The sequence below is a fragment of the Abrus precatorius genome, unplaced genomic scaffold (genome assembly GCF_003935025.1).
Source record: "Abrus precatorius isolate BTA unplaced genomic scaffold, Abrus_2018 Scaffold7, whole genome shotgun sequence".
Classification (NCBI taxonomy): domain Eukaryota; kingdom Viridiplantae; phylum Streptophyta; class Magnoliopsida; order Fabales; family Fabaceae; genus Abrus; species Abrus precatorius.
The window spans coordinates 14060064-14077661 of NW_020874417.1; the positions used below are offsets into that span (position 1 = coordinate 14060064).

Genomic DNA, 17598 nt, shown 5'->3' on the forward strand with positions numbered 1-17598 from the left:
TGGAGCTTTATATTGTTTACTAAAGTGACATCTTTTGTCACACTTCTAACAAATAATATCATTTCTTGACTTTTGCTAACTTTTTTTCTTTCTAAACATTGACCCTTTTAACTATTATTTTTTTGTTGCTTTTAGTGTTCAATATTGAATTAAAAAAAGAATTGAAATGCTGCCCTAAATCTCTCTTATGAATATTTTTGCTTTAATTATATCTCAATTGATTTTTTAAAAATAAGGAGTTTGAATTTTTTTATTATTTTATTTTATTTTTATTTACAAAAAAATATCTTATTTTCATTTTACCAATTTAAAGAATAACTAATAGTATTTTATTTTTATTTAAATATATAATATATTATTTGAAGTATAACTAAATATTAATATTAAATTACATATTTATAAATAATTATATTATCTAAAATTGATATAATATTAATTAGTTTAAAGATTCATTGATATTTTTATAGAAAATATTGTTAAAAGTTTAATTTTACAAAATTAACATATGATATTAATTGATCACATCATGTATAATAAAATAAAAATTAAAATGAAATAACAATATTGTTTGTGAAAACTTATTTTGAAACATGATATATAATAGAGTTGATTTTGAATTTGTACGAGGTATATAAATAAAAAAAGATATAGTAAAACAGTTAAAAGGCAGTTTGGGACATTAATGTGTTTGTCATTCTTTATACAAATTATTAATAGTAATTTATAAAAATATTTTATAATTCACATAAATTTTTTAATTTTATTTTATACTTATTAATATAGTTTATAAAAAATATTAACTTTAATGTTTATGTTTTTTAATGAAAGAAAAAGAATACGAAATATAAATAATAATTTTTTTTGTTTGATTAACGAAAAGGTGAGAAAAAAAAATGAAGTTTGATTTTAAAAACAAAAATTTAAACTTTTCCTTTCTTCTATTTTTTTCATCAATATAAACTTTTTTTTTCACTTTCCATCCATTCTAAAAAAAAAAGACAAAGGCTTAGAAATTAAAAATTGACAAAATTTATATCTAAAAAGAGTTTATTTGAACTTGAATAATTTTTTATAATATTTTTATTGTGTAATTAGTTCATATAAAAAAAATTGACTTTTATATTTAAATATTACAAATTTAAAAATAAATTCTTAATTTATTGATTATTTAAAACTATTTCTATGTCTAGGGTGAGTTAGTCCACGTAGCAATAGTTTTGTCAAAATTATAAACAAAAATGTTGAATTTTTATTTTTTTTCAAACAAATTTTGCCACCAGAAGCACGAAATAATCAAATTGTGACACGTGTCAGTATTAGTATAATTTCATATTATGATTAGCAAAATTAAGAGTCAATTTCACCATGGTCAAGGTGAAACTCTCATATGAAAATTACACAATAAGTTGGTGACATGTATCACGATCTGAGTGAGTTTTGTTATGAAAATTACACAATTTGCAGGACCTTCCACGGAGTACAATTTTGGTCTGATATATAAATAATATGGCAAAACTTTTACACTATATATTTCCTCACCCGCTCACATTATATATAAAATAAATTAACTAAAACTAACACGATAACACATTAAACTTGTTTTTTTTAATGAAGATGAAAGGTACAGTGATGATATATATATAGTATGAGCGAGTGAAGAGATATATAATGTAAAAGTTTTACTATAATATTTACGCAATGAGCCAAAATTATATCACGTGTCAGCTTTTTGCAAATTGTATAATTTTCATGGCAAAACTCATTTAAATCATGACATGTGTTACAATTTGAAAATTTCACACTTTTCATTGCAAAACTAGCTCTTAATTCTGCCAATCATATTATGAAATTATATTGATGCTAACACATGTCACGATTTTGATAACAAAATTTATTTTAAAAATAAAATAAAATTTCAACATTTTCACCAACAATTCTGACAAAACTATAAAAAAAATAATTTTTAAAAAATAAATTAAAAAATTGTTGTAAATTTACAATATTTAAATAAAAAAGTGAAAAATATTTATTCATATTTAGTTTTAAAGTGTATTAAAAATATACAACAAAATTTATATATAATATTTTTTTTTAAAATAATGAAAAATAACAGAATCACATTAAATGTTTGAATGTTATCATTTTTAAGTAAAAAATTACTATTTTTTTATTTCTTAACATATGTTTTGCTGCACATGTAAGAAAATTTGTAATTTAGAATATTTTATAAATTATATTCAATATTTTTAAATATATAATCTTAAGCATATGTTAAAAAAGAATTTAAAAATTATTTTAATATTTGTAAAATCAGTGAATCAATGTTAATAAAATCGATAATTTATTAATATAACTTATTAAAATATGATAAATTTACGACATAATTAAATAAATAATTAATATATGGATCCGATACTCTCCTATTGTTATCATTATTTGCGTACGCAATGTTTGAAGGTTGAAATTGGGAGACACAGAGAAGAAGATAGGTAGGGAAGGCGGTTTGGTTAAAGAAGGGGAAATCGCAAATGGATTCCTTAGAAGACAGTGGCTGTTGGGATTTTCTCGATTACTCTTTCATTGATCACACTCCCCCCGCGCCCCCCGATTTCCTTTGGCCCAATCACAGGTTTCTCCTTTTTTGTTTTTAATTATTATTATTATTATTTCTTTCATGATTGCAGGTTTTTTTTTTTTTCTGTTTGGAATCATTGTTGATCTTTACGTTATTGATTTGGTGATATGGTGAAACATAGTAACACTCTTTTGTTATGGTAATCCATATGATTGATTGATGGTTCCTTGTGTGCTAGTGTTGTTCACTTTCTTATTTATGTCACAAAAAATAAATAAGTAATTACTAATTTTATTTTTTTTTGAAAAATTCAATTCGAATGCTCGTTAGCTCCGGATGCTAGTGTAGAGGGAAAAATTAAAATGAATATTTTTCATTTTTGTACCGTTTTGGCCACTACCCTTTTGTTATTGTAATCGATAATTTTACTTTTTTTTTTGTGGGGAGATGGGGGGCAGTTCAAGATCATTCGTTTTAGTTATTGTTGTGAACTTTGTTGTTGCTTTTGTTCTGGCAATTGTAAGATATTGAATTCTTTTTCTTTTTTGAGAGAGCTATTGGTGCTGTTGATCAATGTTGTTGGTTATGTTTTGTGTGGTCACTGGTTAGTGTGACAAACGTGGCTGAAGCAAATTTTTTTTCCCTTGTATTTGCAAGTGTGGGAACGGAAATTGACATTCCAGGTGGTGCTACTTCTTGTCAAGAGAACACCAGGAAGAGGTATCTCGTCTGTTACTTATGGACCTTCGGGGAATGTGTGAATGAAGTTAGTAATTACTGTCTTAGAAAATTCGTGGAAATATTTTTTGACTCTACATAATCTCTCTCTTAGTTTAATCACATTCATTGGCTAGAAAAATCTGAGCTTCGAATCATGAATCTGTAAAGAGTCTCAGGCATCTTATTCAGTTGCAGTATATACCTAACAGATGGGTTGGTTTACCTTTTTATTTTGTTTTTATATAGGAGTAATGATGTAGTCTTTTGAATCATGTTATGGTTTTGTTTTTGTGATAAATTCCTGAGAATCATTTGTAGGGGACGCACCGATTCATGCTGCAAGGCAGGAACAAAAGCTTGCCGAGAGAAATTGCGGAGGGAGAGACTCAATGAAAGGTATGTGTGTTTCTAATATTAAGTTTATGTTTTGATGTTAGAGTAACGAGCTGGTTTATAGCTTTTTATGTAGCTGTTGTATAAGAAATGTATTAGTCTGTGATAGGAACTGAGATTGTATAGGAATAACAGAACCGACACAGGGAAATTCCCTGAGATTACAAGCAGTAAAAATGGAACCAACAGAATAAAGGAACATGAGTACAGCAATCTAACAAGCTAATAATAAGCAAGAGCAATCCCTCCTATAGCCTCAGCTACCGCCAATGACCTCCCCCATATCTTTCCCCCTTCCTCCCTTTTGCCAAGTGTTCAACCTCTATATAATCCCCCTCTCTCCCTGCCCTGTCCCCTTTGCCACGTAAGCTAATTTGTTAGATTGTTAGAATCTAGCATAATGGCCTCCTGGCTCATTCTTCCCATTCTACCCCTCTTCCTTTGATAAGTCTTTAATGGGGGTCCAATTGGCTTAGACCCAACAGTCAGCCTATTAATTTCTTTTTCTTGTTGCTTCACACTTTTAGGTTGTATTTCACACTGTCATGTTAGATGCATATGTTTGGTATATTGAAGTATGAAATTTCAAATCTGTCGTCCAAAATTATTTTTAGGAATAGAATCCTAACAATAGTAGGTATTTTATCTCCCTCAAAGGATGGGAATATGAATTTTCTGAGAACAAGATGATCCCGACTTTCATGATTTGCTAATTTTATCATTTCTTTGATTTGATAACTTTCTATTATTATGCCTAAAATGATTGAAGGGAAGAAATTGGTTCCTATTATTGCAGGTTCTGTGACTTGAGCTCTGTTTTGGAACCTGGGAGACCTGTGAGAACAGATAAACCAGCTATACTAGATGATGCGATCAGAGTCTTGAGCCAACTTAAAACTGAAGCTCAGGAACTGAAAGAAACAAATGAAAAGTTATTAGAGGAAATAAAATGTTTAAAGGTAAGTGTTGTGTCAACTTTCAACCCTTTATAGTAGCAAGTTGGATATTTCATTTCTCTTACTTTCTACTCCTTGGATTTGTGTTCTCTAAAACATTGCTTCTTGATGGGAAGAGATAATGACTGTCATGAGCAGCATGTATTATTAGAATATGTAATTGAAATTAACTTATCCTGCTTTAGCAGTTCTGTTTTAGAATTAGTAACTGCCTTGATGACATTTATTCGTAGAAAATAACTGCTGGAAGTTATGTATTAATTTATATATGATACCGATAGTAGGGTGTGTAATTGGGCCAAAGGTGTTGTTATGAAGTGAACAGAGAATATTAACTGTGGGAAACTTTTGTCTCTGGTATAGCAAGTGTATTGCTGTATTGTTTGTAATTTCTGTCAATTTTTTATCTGGTACTCAATCATTTCTCTACCTGCTTCATTCTTGAACTATCATTGAATGGTCTAGGAAAAGAAAATGATTAGTATTTTCGCGTGACTGCTAGAATCTTCATCTTGAAATGATTGCATTTTATCATTTTTTCTTTTTAATTCTTGCTGATTAAGAAGGCTTAAACCTTAGAGGACTTCAAGCTTCATTTTTACTCCAGTGGTTCATTGTTTTGAACTGCTATATGATATGATTTAAAACGCATACAGTTTATGTCAGAATGCACATCAATAAAGCATTAACTATGTAAATAGTGATTAGTAATCGTCCAATTAAACAGCTATTATGAATTGATAAAATTAATGAGAAATGTATTGCTGTAAACATTCAAGACTTATTTTATTATCAGAGGGGGTCTTGTTACATTTAGCTCTTTCTGATTTGTCTTTTATTTTATTCCTTTGGAAAAAACACTTGGAATCAGATTATTTGGGTTGTTTTTTTCCTTGGACCAAAGGTGATGGATTTATGTTGCATTGCTTGTGGATGCTGTGCATTCTACCGTACAGTCAGACTTTAGTTTTTCAACTTCTAGCTAAGAACATGGTTTATTTATTACTTCAACATAGTTTTCTGTTATTTCACCAAATCCTATCTCAGGCATAAATTTATTTCTAATTAATTTGTTGTAATGTATTGTATTGAATTGTATATTTAATTTAATTCTTATGTCAGTTTGTTTAACGACCCTTACTCTGTCCTGACATTTGCTTCCCATTAGCCCCTTGTTATGCAACTTTTGTTCTCAGTTCTTATCAATTTTGCATATTGTGCCATTATATGCATGCTAACATGCCTAAACCAAGTTTGCAAATAAGTTGGTTAGTGACAGACTGACAGTGACTCTTCGACATTTTAGAAATGTTTTTCATCTCGCATGTTAAGATGTAAATTCAAAATATTTTCTTGCTTCATTGAAGAAATACCACATAGGGCTTGAAACTCTTGAATTGAAAGCTATATCATATTATTAAATTATTAAGTCTGATGATTTAAGATGATAGTTGTTGTATATTGATCACTAATTGACTGTGCAATATGCATAACATAGAATGAATATAGACAAGAGTTAGAACCAATTTATGCTTCGAGCGATAGCCTTTATATATATTCTCTTTGTCTATCTATACCTCTCTTATAGACCGTTATTTCACACTATAATTGTCTTCTCAAGGAAGTAAAATTGTAGAATTGGCTTGTAGGCCTATCTAACATGGCTCACACCTGGAATCATGATCCACAATGATTGATTAGACCTTGATGAGAGTTAATATATATATTGACGACTACAAATTGCATGAATGCAAGTGTGTGCTATCAGCAATCCTGTAGCCTTCTTATATTATGATGGGTTTTTCTAACAAAATCAAAACTAAATTTTATGAGCATGTTAGCAAATGCACCGAAATATTTTGATAAAAAAATAATTTATATTTAATTTATGCAAGGGATATTTTTAGTAAAATTAATTTTTTTAAAATTAAAAAAAAAATCTCTCTCTTCTCAAGTAATCCTGTCAATAAGTTGTTCTCTAAAAGCCCATTTTCTCTCTCCTCTCTTGAAATTTGGTTAAAAGTAGGTTCTTTGAGTCATTTGGCTAACATGTCCAGAGAAAATGCATCGGTATTGTACATGTGTTAGATACTTCAACAATGGCTTTGATTACTTGAGTGTTTTGAGTCTAACATTATACATTCGTTTTTCTGCAACAGGCAGAGAAAAATGAACTCCGTGAAGAGAAACTTGTTTTGAAAGCAGATAAAGAGAGAATTGAGAAGCAGTTGAAAGCTTTGCCCATTCCACCTGCAGGGTTTATGGCTCCTCCTGTAGCTGCATATCAAGCAGGGGTGAGCAAGATGGCTGTTTATCCAAACTATGGCTATGTCCCAATGTGGCAATATCTTCCCCCATCTGCCAGAGATACATCCCTTGATCATGAGCTCAGGCCTCCTGCTGCATAGATGCTTCTATTGTTGATTTTACATTCATCATTTGCCAACATTGTCGAAGCATTGACATGTAAATATTGCCATTGCTTCGATTTTTTTTTTTTGGTTTAAGATTGTAAAATGCACTAAAATAGGCTTACAAGTAATCTTTGATGGCAATGACATTAAAACTCTATTGATGTGCATTTCAAATCTCCCCGTTCTTCATTTCCTTCATATTAGCTCGTTTGTCATATGAAATTTTGTAAAAGGGAATTGTTATAATCTAAGGTCCTCGCATGGTATTTGTCAAGATTGTTTCTTATCATTAAATCATATCATAAAATATAGATTACAAAAACCTTGTTTATGTCGTACCTTTTCAAATGGTAAATATTATGAAATAAGCTATAAGTTAAATAAATAAAAGATAGTTAAATGAATTTCATTCTACATTTTATAAAAGGCTTAATTGCATTTTTAGTCTTATGTTTGTTTGCTTTTAGTCTTTCAATTCTTAATTGTGCAATTTTATTTTCTCTATTTTCTTAATTCAACAAATTTTGTCTATCCTATAAGTTGACTTTCAATTTTAGTTAGAATAGTATGATCTTATTCATGATCTTATTCTTCCTCTTTTCTTCCGTGTCAGAATTTGTCATTATTTCTGTTGTCCCTTCTTCCGTTACTTATCTCATTCCACTTCTTCACATCAATTTTTGTTCTCTCCTATGTTATCTCTACCCACCCCTTCTTCCTCTTCTTTTTTAAAGATGCAAACTTTGAAGGTAAAGCATCTTCCCTTACCACCACTGCATCTCCCTCTTCTCTTCCGCCACTTTTGTTGCATCTCCTTTTTTGTCACCTCTTGAACCACCTTCCTCTGCTCTTTAGATGCTCTTTCTTCTATGTCTTCTCTCTCTCTCTCTCTCTCTCTCTCTCTCTCTCTCTCTCTCTCCTTAGTTAAAGTTGTACAGGGAGCGCCAATGGGCATCACAGAGGAGGAGGCGTTGGAGTGCAACAAGGGAATGGTGCTGGTGGTTGAGAAAGAGGGACAAGTGGAGGCAAAGTAAGAGAAAACAAAGGCAATCATGAAGAAGAAGAGTGGGGCAATGGAGAATGGAGGTTGGAGAAGTCACAAAAGAGAGAGATGCGGTGACGGCAATAATGGAGCTTCATCAGCAATAGTGAATTCTGAATAGGAAGAGAAGAGGAAGAAGTAGACCATATTATTCCCGTTAAAAATTGCATAAAACATAATGGAACGACGATGTTTACTAAATTAAGAAAATAAGAGGATTAAAATTATGAAATTAAAAATTGAAGTACTAAATTAAGCATTTATAAAATCTTTTAAAAGCTTTAAGAGTAAACAACATTTCATTCTTCATAACCATCGAATACATTTACACCAAATTAACCTTTACATGTCGTTTGTTGTTGTTTTTCTAGTGCGATCTTCCTTAAGAATAGAGATTTTTCACGTAATAAAAATTGGGAGATTGGAATGCCTAGCATGCTTCAAAGGGGTTTGCCACATGATACAAGGATTCATTATTTTGAGTAACTGATGTCGAATGAACATTTTATACCTAACCTCCTGCTCCCTCGTTAACTTGATAAATCTTATAAAGTAGAAGAAATCATGCTAATAACAAACAGAAATTGAATTAAAGTCACATTAACAAAAGTGATGTAAAATAAAAAGTAAAAATTGATCTTGTGACACCACAATTCTCGCTTTAGCGTTTATATATTATAAATAAATAGATTGTGATAATTGTTAATAAAAAAAAAGTTAAAAGGTATACAAATAAAATAAAACAAAATAAAAAGTTTCTTCATTTTTAAATTATAATCTTCCTTCCTACTTAAATTCTTCAAATTTTATCAATCTTTTACTGAATTTAAAATTTTAAAATTATTTTACATCTTAAATTCATCATGAATTTCTAATTATTTGAATAAAATAAACAATTTTAAGAGTTTCAAGTAGAAAAAAATTGACAGTATGACTAAATTTTATTTTTTTTAAAAGGCAAACTCAATTGACTCAAAAAACACAAGAGACTAAAATTATATACTGTTTAAATTAAAGATGTCGCAGTGTTATTATATTACGTGACTCCACTAACAACCACTTGGGCCTATCACTGACCAAGAAGGTTACTTGCACTACTTTCCCCTTGCTTTTTTTGTTGAATGCCTTAACTTTTAATATTAGAGTAAATCATTCAATGGCTGGTTTAAAGTATCTATCAATCATCTTACTTTTTGAGGGGTCGACCATCAATTATCTTACTGTCGTTGATATGATGCTTGCTTCCCTCGATTCCACAATGTTGCATAATTTCAAATCAAGAAATAATGATTTATTCATGATTTGGAGGTGATTCTTCAAACGCTAAAATGGATATTTCTCAAATGAAAATTTACCACTATTTTATTATATAAAAATTCTCTATCCCTTTTATAGATTCTTACAAAATTTGATAAGATATTATCATGAAAAAATCTCACGTAAAAAAGATAATCTTTTTCTTTTAAGCGTAACTTCTGTATCACCACTTAATGCTTGATGTTCCCACAGCCACAAATTAAGGTAATCTGAATTAGCAAACTGTCAAACCATTGGCTTTTAAACCAAATAATTTATTTTGGGTCGTCAATGTTCATTCCCTATGCTTTTTGTGTAGTGCTTGAACTTTACTTTGAAGTATTTTTAGATTGTATGCCTTTATTACTTTCCATTCTTCTATATGGTAAGCCAGAAACTACGAGCCACAGAAAATTAATATAATTTAAATGCTTATGTGACTTGGGCATATTAAACTTAATTATTATTGTCAAGTAATGTTCAAATTTAAGGTTTTGTTAAAGATTGTTGGAAAAACATTTGGTATTTTTTTATATTTTGATATAATAAATATTTTCATGAAATTTTTATATAAATTCTTAAAAGTTAATGCTATTCAAACGGTATGCATATTTAATCCAATATTTCATAGTGTATACCCTAATCTCCCTCCCCCCAAATGAAAAAGGTGTATAGCCTAAAACAACGAACCTGTCTGTAGTCATTTAGTTATCATGTCATTTCTATTTACATATTTATAAAAGTACACAATATATCACATTGGTGTAAAATAATACACCTAACAACCAATTAACAATTATCGTAAGAAAAACTTTTAAGTTATTATTGCGAAGGTTAATAACATTTAACTAAATAACAGTATATGATTGAATGATAACATAAACATTTTTTTTACAATGTTAGTACATTTTAATTAAATTCTAAAAAACAATCTTTACTTGAATAAAACTAATGAATTATTCAATAATTGAGTCAAATGCTTCAGTTAATGAAAAGAAAAAATAACTCCATGTTTAGAATTTAAAAAATACTTGCCATTTACTAATACATAACGATGATTGTTAAGATTATCTGTATTGTATAACCTTCGTCTAACAATACTATATATTAGTAAAATTATTTGTTAGTATGATGTATCATACTGTTAGTACGAGTCCATAATATTTACATTAACAATTTAATTTTTTAGTTAATTAAAAGTTATATTGACAAAGTCTAGTTTAACACTAAACCGTTAGTTTATAGAATATTTTTGCAATGAAATACAAAAAAAGTGACATATAACTAGTAGATTTATGAATAAAATAAGATAAAGTATGTATGTATTTATTCAATAGTGTTTTATGTAATTAGTCACGCCAAATAAAACAATCTGTCACCTTCACTCCCTCAATCAATTTCTTCAAGCAATGACAAATTTCCGAACTGATATCGCTGTCTCTCTTTTCAACGATGTTCTAATAAGATTTTGTTTAAAACTATTAAAGGTTGTTGCTATCTAATTATTTACATACTGTTATCAAAATAAGAATAGTTCTGTATAAAGATGAGAACAATGGCTGTGTTCATAATATAAAGAAAAAGAGAAGAGTTATAGCAACACACCTTTAATATATTGTTTCTAACACACTCACTATTGTTAGTTGAAATTTATTAGAAATTACAATGTCACAAATGAGACTCATTATATCAACAGAAATGAGAATGGGCACAAACTTAACTACATAAGCCTTTCAAGTATTTAATAGACACATGTCAGGAAAAAGAAAGTATAATCTAACAAAAACAGCTATTAGTATTAACAGCCCAATTTCATGTAAACATACAGGTTTACATCTTTGCAAGGAAAAATCACATATACATTTTTCCTTCCCCTTTACAATCTGATCCCAATTAAATTTCAGAGTAAAGATCTACTCTACTTCCTTTCCTATTATTAACACTTTGAAAAGAAAATTGTCAATAAGATGAACTTTGATTGGATGAGAAATTTGGATTGAATACAAAATCTGTTACCCTGCAGCTAATAGCCAAAGCATAATTAGAGATGATATTGAAATTGAAATCCAACTCATGAAGGCAAATGCAACAGAAATCTGGTACTTTTGGCACTCCTCTCCAAAGTGGCAGTGTCCCATGTCATTGAAGTACAAAACCGTAATGCCAGCTGAGGCAGAAGCTGCTGCTAGAGATAGTGTTGCTGTTACCTGAAGAATGAGCACAGTGGTCAAGAAGTAAATTTGTTAAATAGATGATAATTTGATAAACATCATAAATAAACAAGTCCTACTTTATGTAACAAACTAATTAAGATGTTAGGAAGAGTAAAAAGATTTACTTAGAGACTAACCCAATCTCCAACTACAAAGAGGCTAATTAGTACAGGGTTGAGGAGGACCTTCTTTCTCACCAAAGCATATGCATCTAATAAAGCAAGCGCAGAACTCCAAATGATTTGTAAACCCATTGAAGCTATCAAGTAGCTGCGATATACCAACAGAACAATCAGTTTTATGTTATTCCCCCGTCCCGAGCATTGCTATTGAAGCATTGGTGAACAAAACATTTCATGAGAAACATGTTTTCATTCCTGTGAGGTAAAAAGCAAGAACTTTGATTTGCATAGAAAACAATAAAGTTGACAGTCAGGTGGTATATCACAGTCACACTCAAATGAGGTTTTAGTGTAACAAAACACGTTGAAAATACAGTAAACATGAATCCAACTTAAAAGTTACAACTAGTTGAGTTGAAGTAAACATGGAACCAGAGTTTTGAACACAAATCCAAACATGCTATTACTGAGAACCTCAATAGTTTGCAGACCCCTTCTTCATCTTGACTACAAGCCTAGTTTCATACCTGGTTGTAGTCAGAATATTCAGTATTATACAGTTAGATCAAATACCCTTTCATGAAGAGCAAAAGCACATAGAGAAACTTTCTGTTTGTTTCCTCAGTTCTAGTATCCAAGCATGCAGTCATTATGAAAAACTTTAAATGATAGAATCATGAATTCGACATATGATCTAAAAGTAAAATTCATTGCCATTTTATAGGGACTGGACAAAAAAGAAAAATTAGAGGGGATTATCATCTAAATTCTGAACACATTCAACTCAAAGTAATCCCAATCTAGATACCAACCACACATATAATGTGTAATCTGTTACAACATAAACACCTAATACACCTAATTATTTAGTGGTAAAGCATTTTTTCTTCAGAATGTAAAGAAAAATCTTAAGGTACACCTTGTTGGCTTCATAATCATTTGGAATTGAATAGTTTGAATACCAAATGCGCAATCAGAATTTTGCATATAGGCAAAGTGAGTAATTAATAAAGAATGAAAAATCAATTAGTACTTCGTTGGCCAGACACCGAGAGCATCTAGTCTAGGCATTGAATCTAACAAGGGAAAATGCTAAGGCATATTATAAAACCATGGTGTGGTTGGCTAAAAATAGTTTCATGCAATAGTCAAAAGTAAATATTGTTGCTACAAAAGTTATAAACATGTTTGAAAAGTCTAATTCAAATGACATGCATGCACATCCGGATATGAAGTTGTATCAATCTCAAACAATTGGATAAAGTTTGTTAAAAGACTAATGAGTTGTAACAATACCAACACGCCCTGATGAAAATCACACCAAAAAAAATTAATGGAGGATGAAGTTTCAGAACAACAAAAAGCAAAATCAAAATCTTTACTTAATTGACTACTAATTACCAAAAAGCAGTCAAATTAAAGAAACTGGTTGTGGTAGCCATGGAAGCAATTGATACAGCAGCAAAAATGAACTGTGTCATCCTAAGAACCAACCCAAGAAAAGTGCCAGGTGTGCCACAGAAATCCTTCATCTTTCACCACCAAAAAAAACCAATAATCAGAACCTTAATGGCTAACAGAGAAAACCCATCTTCAGATTCAGCCCAATGCACAGAACAAATCATGAAAGAACCCAAAGGAGAGACCTTTGACACCCCCTTCACACCACACAAACAAACAAAGAAGAAGGAGATAAGACACAATGAAAAAGGAGACAAATCAGAGATTCCAAGGCGAAATTTGAATCTGGGGGAACACAACACAACAAAATAGAGTAAAAGGAAAGTCTCAAACTGATCAGACAGTGATGCAGATAAAGTGCCCATGAACGATTAATATGCTATTAATTCATTATTTACTCATTAATTACTTTGGGAGAGTGCATATTTATATTTATATATTATGAAAAAAGAAAATCTCATAAATTTTATTTAATATATTTTTATAATTTTAATATACTAAAAATATTTTTAATAAAATAAAACTCTTTTTAAATACTTAAATTTAACCTTTAACAAAATTTATTTAAATATTAAATAATATAGTTATTAAATGTTATAAAATAAAAATATATACATTTCTGAGTTATAAATATAATATATATTACTTTTTATTCAATATTACTATTGTTCATATAATATTTTAAAGTAATAAAAATTCAAATACATATATTAATATGCTTTTAAAATTATTTAAAAAAGTAATTTAAAAAAACATTTTTAAGGTTTCTTGAGACTTTAAGAACTCACTTTGCCTTTTTAAGAAAAGGGAGGTGGGAGGCACTGCTAGGGTTTCTTACTTTAGTCGCTATGAGGCGATTATGAGCTAGGCTGATAGCTGGTGAAGACCCAAAACGCTTTGAGGGAGGGAACTCAACTCTTTTTCCATTGCTCTAGTAGAGTCAAAAGGCATGGAATGCTATGAACCTGAGAATCGTTCCACAGAAGAGAAAAGTTTGCTCGATCAAAGCACTAAGAAAGTAAAGACTCACGAGGAGGCACATGTGGAGGTGCAAATCTTCCACATGCATGATGAGGTGAAGCCTATATCTCCAAAAGTGTAGGTTGATAAATTCAGATTTTACTATGTTTTTAAGTAGTTTTTTATATTGTTTTTGATAAAAAAAAATGTAATTTAGAAAGTGAAAACTACACAAAAATATATAAATGTTCAATAAAGTCAACTTTTATCTTTAGTAACTCAAATTGTATGAATTTAATAAAATTATAAAATAATTTTGTTGATTGAACTAGTTTGGAAGGATATTCTAAGCTAAGAGTCTTGAGGATAAGGATTTAAGAAAAGAAAATAGAAGAAAGAGGCAAATTTGGACTTAAAGAGTGAAGAATCCAAAATTGTATTTTGAAAGTGATCATTATTGGCGCATAAAGTGACAACTTTGAAGTTAATCTAGTAGAGAAAAATGAAAGTGTTCACTATTTCTGTATAAAGGAAACACTATAGAGCCTTTATCTAGATGTAGGAATGAAAGTGTTAACTATTTTTGTATAAAGTGAACGACATAGCCTATATTCAGAAGAAAAGTTGTGTTCACTTTGTGTACCCATAGTGAACACGCATAATGTTATCAGGAAAAGAGCTGTGTGTGACTCCTTTGAATAAGTAGAGTGAACACGTGCACCAATATAAGCCGGACGTTATCACTTTCTACACACAAAGTGATCACTACAAAAAGCTATAACCTGAAAGGAGTTGCACATGTTCACTTTCTACACTCATAGTGAACACAAACATGCCAAAATCTTAAAAACCAACACAAAGTGATCACTTTTTTCACTAAAAGTGATTACTTCAGCCTGAGAATATTGTAGAGAGCCTTCTGCGTGATCACTCTATACATTCATAGTGTTCAGAAAGTTGTTACAAAATAATCTAAAATACAGAAGGAGCTCCTAAATATCATGAACAGATCTAATTACCTTTTTCTTTAGCTTGTGAGACAATAATCCAAAAAAATTCATAATCCTCACCCGAGATTCTTTCATTAGTGCCACCATTATGAGTGTTCAACAATGTAGTCTATGGCTCGTTGCTTAAACCTTCAAATTCAACTTGAAGCTTGTGTTGCATAGGCCTTCAAAGAAATGCCATGCCCTCTGCCAATGTTAGTTGGAAGCACTTTTCTAAATCAATAATCCTTGCTTTTGTCGAATGATCATCAAATGAATATGCTCGGTTCAAGTTAGGCAGGGATTCCATGCTCAAAATATAGCACGCATTGTCTCAAACCCATCATCATCAAGCCCCATTAAAAATTAATAGAGTCGCTTTTCTTCTCATTTTCATAGAGTTCATAGTCTAACAATCTTCTAGTTAAGTTCAATTCTTTGGTGGTTGCTGGATTGTTACTTCCACAAAATTATATTTCTTTTTGGCCCATAAAACCCCTAGCATTGCCCATGCCCATATTTCTTTTTAGAGATCAAGTTAGATTAAGGATTATTTAGAAACCAAATTAATATATTTTAAGTCATGTTTAGTAACTAAATTGACAAATTTTGAAGTATATAAGAGTTAATACATGTTACCCTAAACCCTAAATATTACTTGACATGTTAAACTAACATTTAATATATATCAATTTATTTGTTAGAGATAACTGTGATAATAAAAACTAAATTAATAAACGATTTTATATGTTAAAAATTAAAATGATATTTTATTAAATTTATAAACTATTTTGATATCTTAAAATTTAATAAAGATGAAAATGGTAATTCACTTATTTTGTTTTTGTTAACTAAGTGAAACAGAACTATTAAAATTTTTGCTATTAAGTAAAAGAAAAAATTGTTAACAACACACTTTAAAAAAAATTAAACACACTTTTTATTTATTTTTAAAAAAATAAATACTGACGTTGTAAATTATTTCTTAAAAGTTATTTTAAATTTTGTATAAATTAATTAATTACAAAAGTTTGTTAAAAATATACTTAAAACAAGTGTGATGATATCATTTGTGAGAGAAAAGGCAAAAATAAATTACTAGAATGAGCGAAGAGATGTGAAGAGTTTCTTAACTTTTTTGATAGGTTGAATTAGGTGGGAGCATTAGAAGTGAGATGTATACTTTCTTAAATTAATAAAATTGTATAATATTTATCATAATAAAGTAATATAAATACATTTTATTGATATTAATTTATTATCTAAATCTTTAATTTTAAAATTTTATTAACTTAACTATATTTATTTAAAATAAAAGGCTTGTCTTTTCATTTCTCTTCTCAAACAATCCGTTAAATTAGGATTGATGTGTGATGATATTTTAATATTCAAATTTTTTAATTAAAATTATAAAAAAAAATAAATGGTGTAAAAAAAATTGCAAAAAATAACTTCTCTAATCAAGAAGAAGGTTGAGTGAGTAAGAAAAGGCCCTCACTAATATTCGTTTTGGGAGTATTTGAAAAATATTAGTATGTTCCATATTTTTTTTACATCAAATGATATTTATATATTCATTCATAATTTATAAATTTTAAATTTTTTTATTTTATTTTATATAGTAAAATATTTACTATCAACTACAAAACAAGTGGATCAACCAATAAGGATAAGTTTGTTTTAACTATTATTCTCAAATTTTAATCTTAATAAATATAACTATGTTAAATACATGTGGTATAGAAAAAAAAAAAAAGGTGATAATTTGATGATTTTTAATTTAATAAAAAATGAGTATTTTATGCAAATAATTAATTTTATATTAAAAAGAGTTAATCTAAAAGTAATATCTTAGGAATCTTATTATTTATTTAAAGACACTCAACATTTTACTGATTCTTAATTTTTTTTGTAAATAATTATTTCTGTACTCAAAGGGTCAATTTATTAATTCTATAATTTAGTTAAAAAGATATTTAAGTTGTGACAGCTTAATAATCTCTTTATTATTTCAAACCAAATATTTTTATAAATACTTTTTTTTTTATATTAAAAGGGTTAATTAAGCAAGACAACTTTTAATTTTATGATTTATCCAAAATCATTTACACTCATGAAAAACATGTAACTTTAAGTTTTCATTACACCAAAAATACATAAAAGAAAAATCAAACCATTGAAGCAAAATCAAATTTTCATAGTTATTATAAATATTTTTTAAAATTATTATAAATTTGCACAACTAACTTTATATAACTCATCTAAAAATGAATATATTAGAAGTGATATGAAATTATATAACTACGTTTTCTTATGCATAAATCAACTTTGGAACTTAATTTGATTCTCACATGCTTAATATGATTCTCATATGCTAATATCTTTGATATATTCAATTTTAATTATTTTAAATAAAATTAGTAGTGACTCTATTTAATTTTTAAATCATCTTTTAAA

The 17598-nt window shown here is 28.8% G+C and overlaps 2 protein-coding genes across 2 annotated transcripts; one reads left to right on the top strand and one right to left on the bottom strand.

The window, feature by feature from the left end:
- The first annotated feature begins 2422 nt into the window (after positions 1-2422).
- Positions 2423-7241, top strand: LOC113872765 (transcription factor bHLH104-like). The gene is made up of 5 exons (XM_027510566.1): positions 2423-2629; positions 3233-3295; positions 3614-3691; positions 4485-4647; positions 6804-7241. The coding sequence occupies exons 1-5, from the start codon at positions 2529-2531 to the stop codon at positions 7050-7052; spliced, it is 654 nt and encodes a 217-aa protein (XP_027366367.1). The 5' UTR covers positions 2423-2528; the 3' UTR covers positions 7053-7241.
- Positions 7242-11273: 4032 nt separating this feature from the next.
- LOC113873205 (CASP-like protein 5B3) lies at positions 11274-13514 on the bottom strand. The gene is made up of 3 exons (XM_027511236.1): positions 13133-13514; positions 11747-11879; positions 11274-11603 (listed from the first exon to the last, which is right to left on the bottom strand). The coding sequence occupies exons 1-3, from the start codon at positions 13261-13263 to the stop codon at positions 11409-11411; spliced, it is 459 nt and encodes a 152-aa protein (XP_027367037.1). The 5' UTR covers positions 13264-13514; the 3' UTR covers positions 11274-11408.
- Positions 13515-17598: the final 4084 nt, after the last annotated feature.

Excerpts from the sequence above, each read along its gene's own strand:
- LOC113872765 (XM_027510566.1), top strand. The coding sequence starts at position 2,529 with ATGGATTCCTTAGAAGACAGTGGCTGTTGGGATTTTCTCGATTACTCT. Across the intron at positions 3,692-4,484 it reads AGGGAGAGACTCAATGAAAG|GTTCTGTGACTTGAGCTCTG; the intron begins GTATGTGTGTTT and ends CTATTATTGCAG. Across the intron at positions 4,648-6,803 it reads AGGAAATAAAATGTTTAAAG|GCAGAGAAAAATGAACTCCG; the intron begins GTAAGTGTTGTG and ends TTTCTGCAACAG.
- LOC113873205 (XM_027511236.1), bottom strand. The coding sequence starts at position 13,263 with ATGAAGGATTTCTGTGGCACACCTGGCACTTTTCTTGGGTTGGTTCTT. Across the intron at positions 11,880-13,132 it reads TTTAATTTGACTGCTTTTTG|CTACTTGATAGCTTCAATGG; the intron begins GTAATTAGTAGT and ends GGTATATCGCAG. Across the intron at positions 11,604-11,746 it reads TCTTTGTAGTTGGAGATTGG|GTAACAGCAACACTATCTCT; the intron begins GTTAGTCTCTAA and ends CTCATTCTTCAG.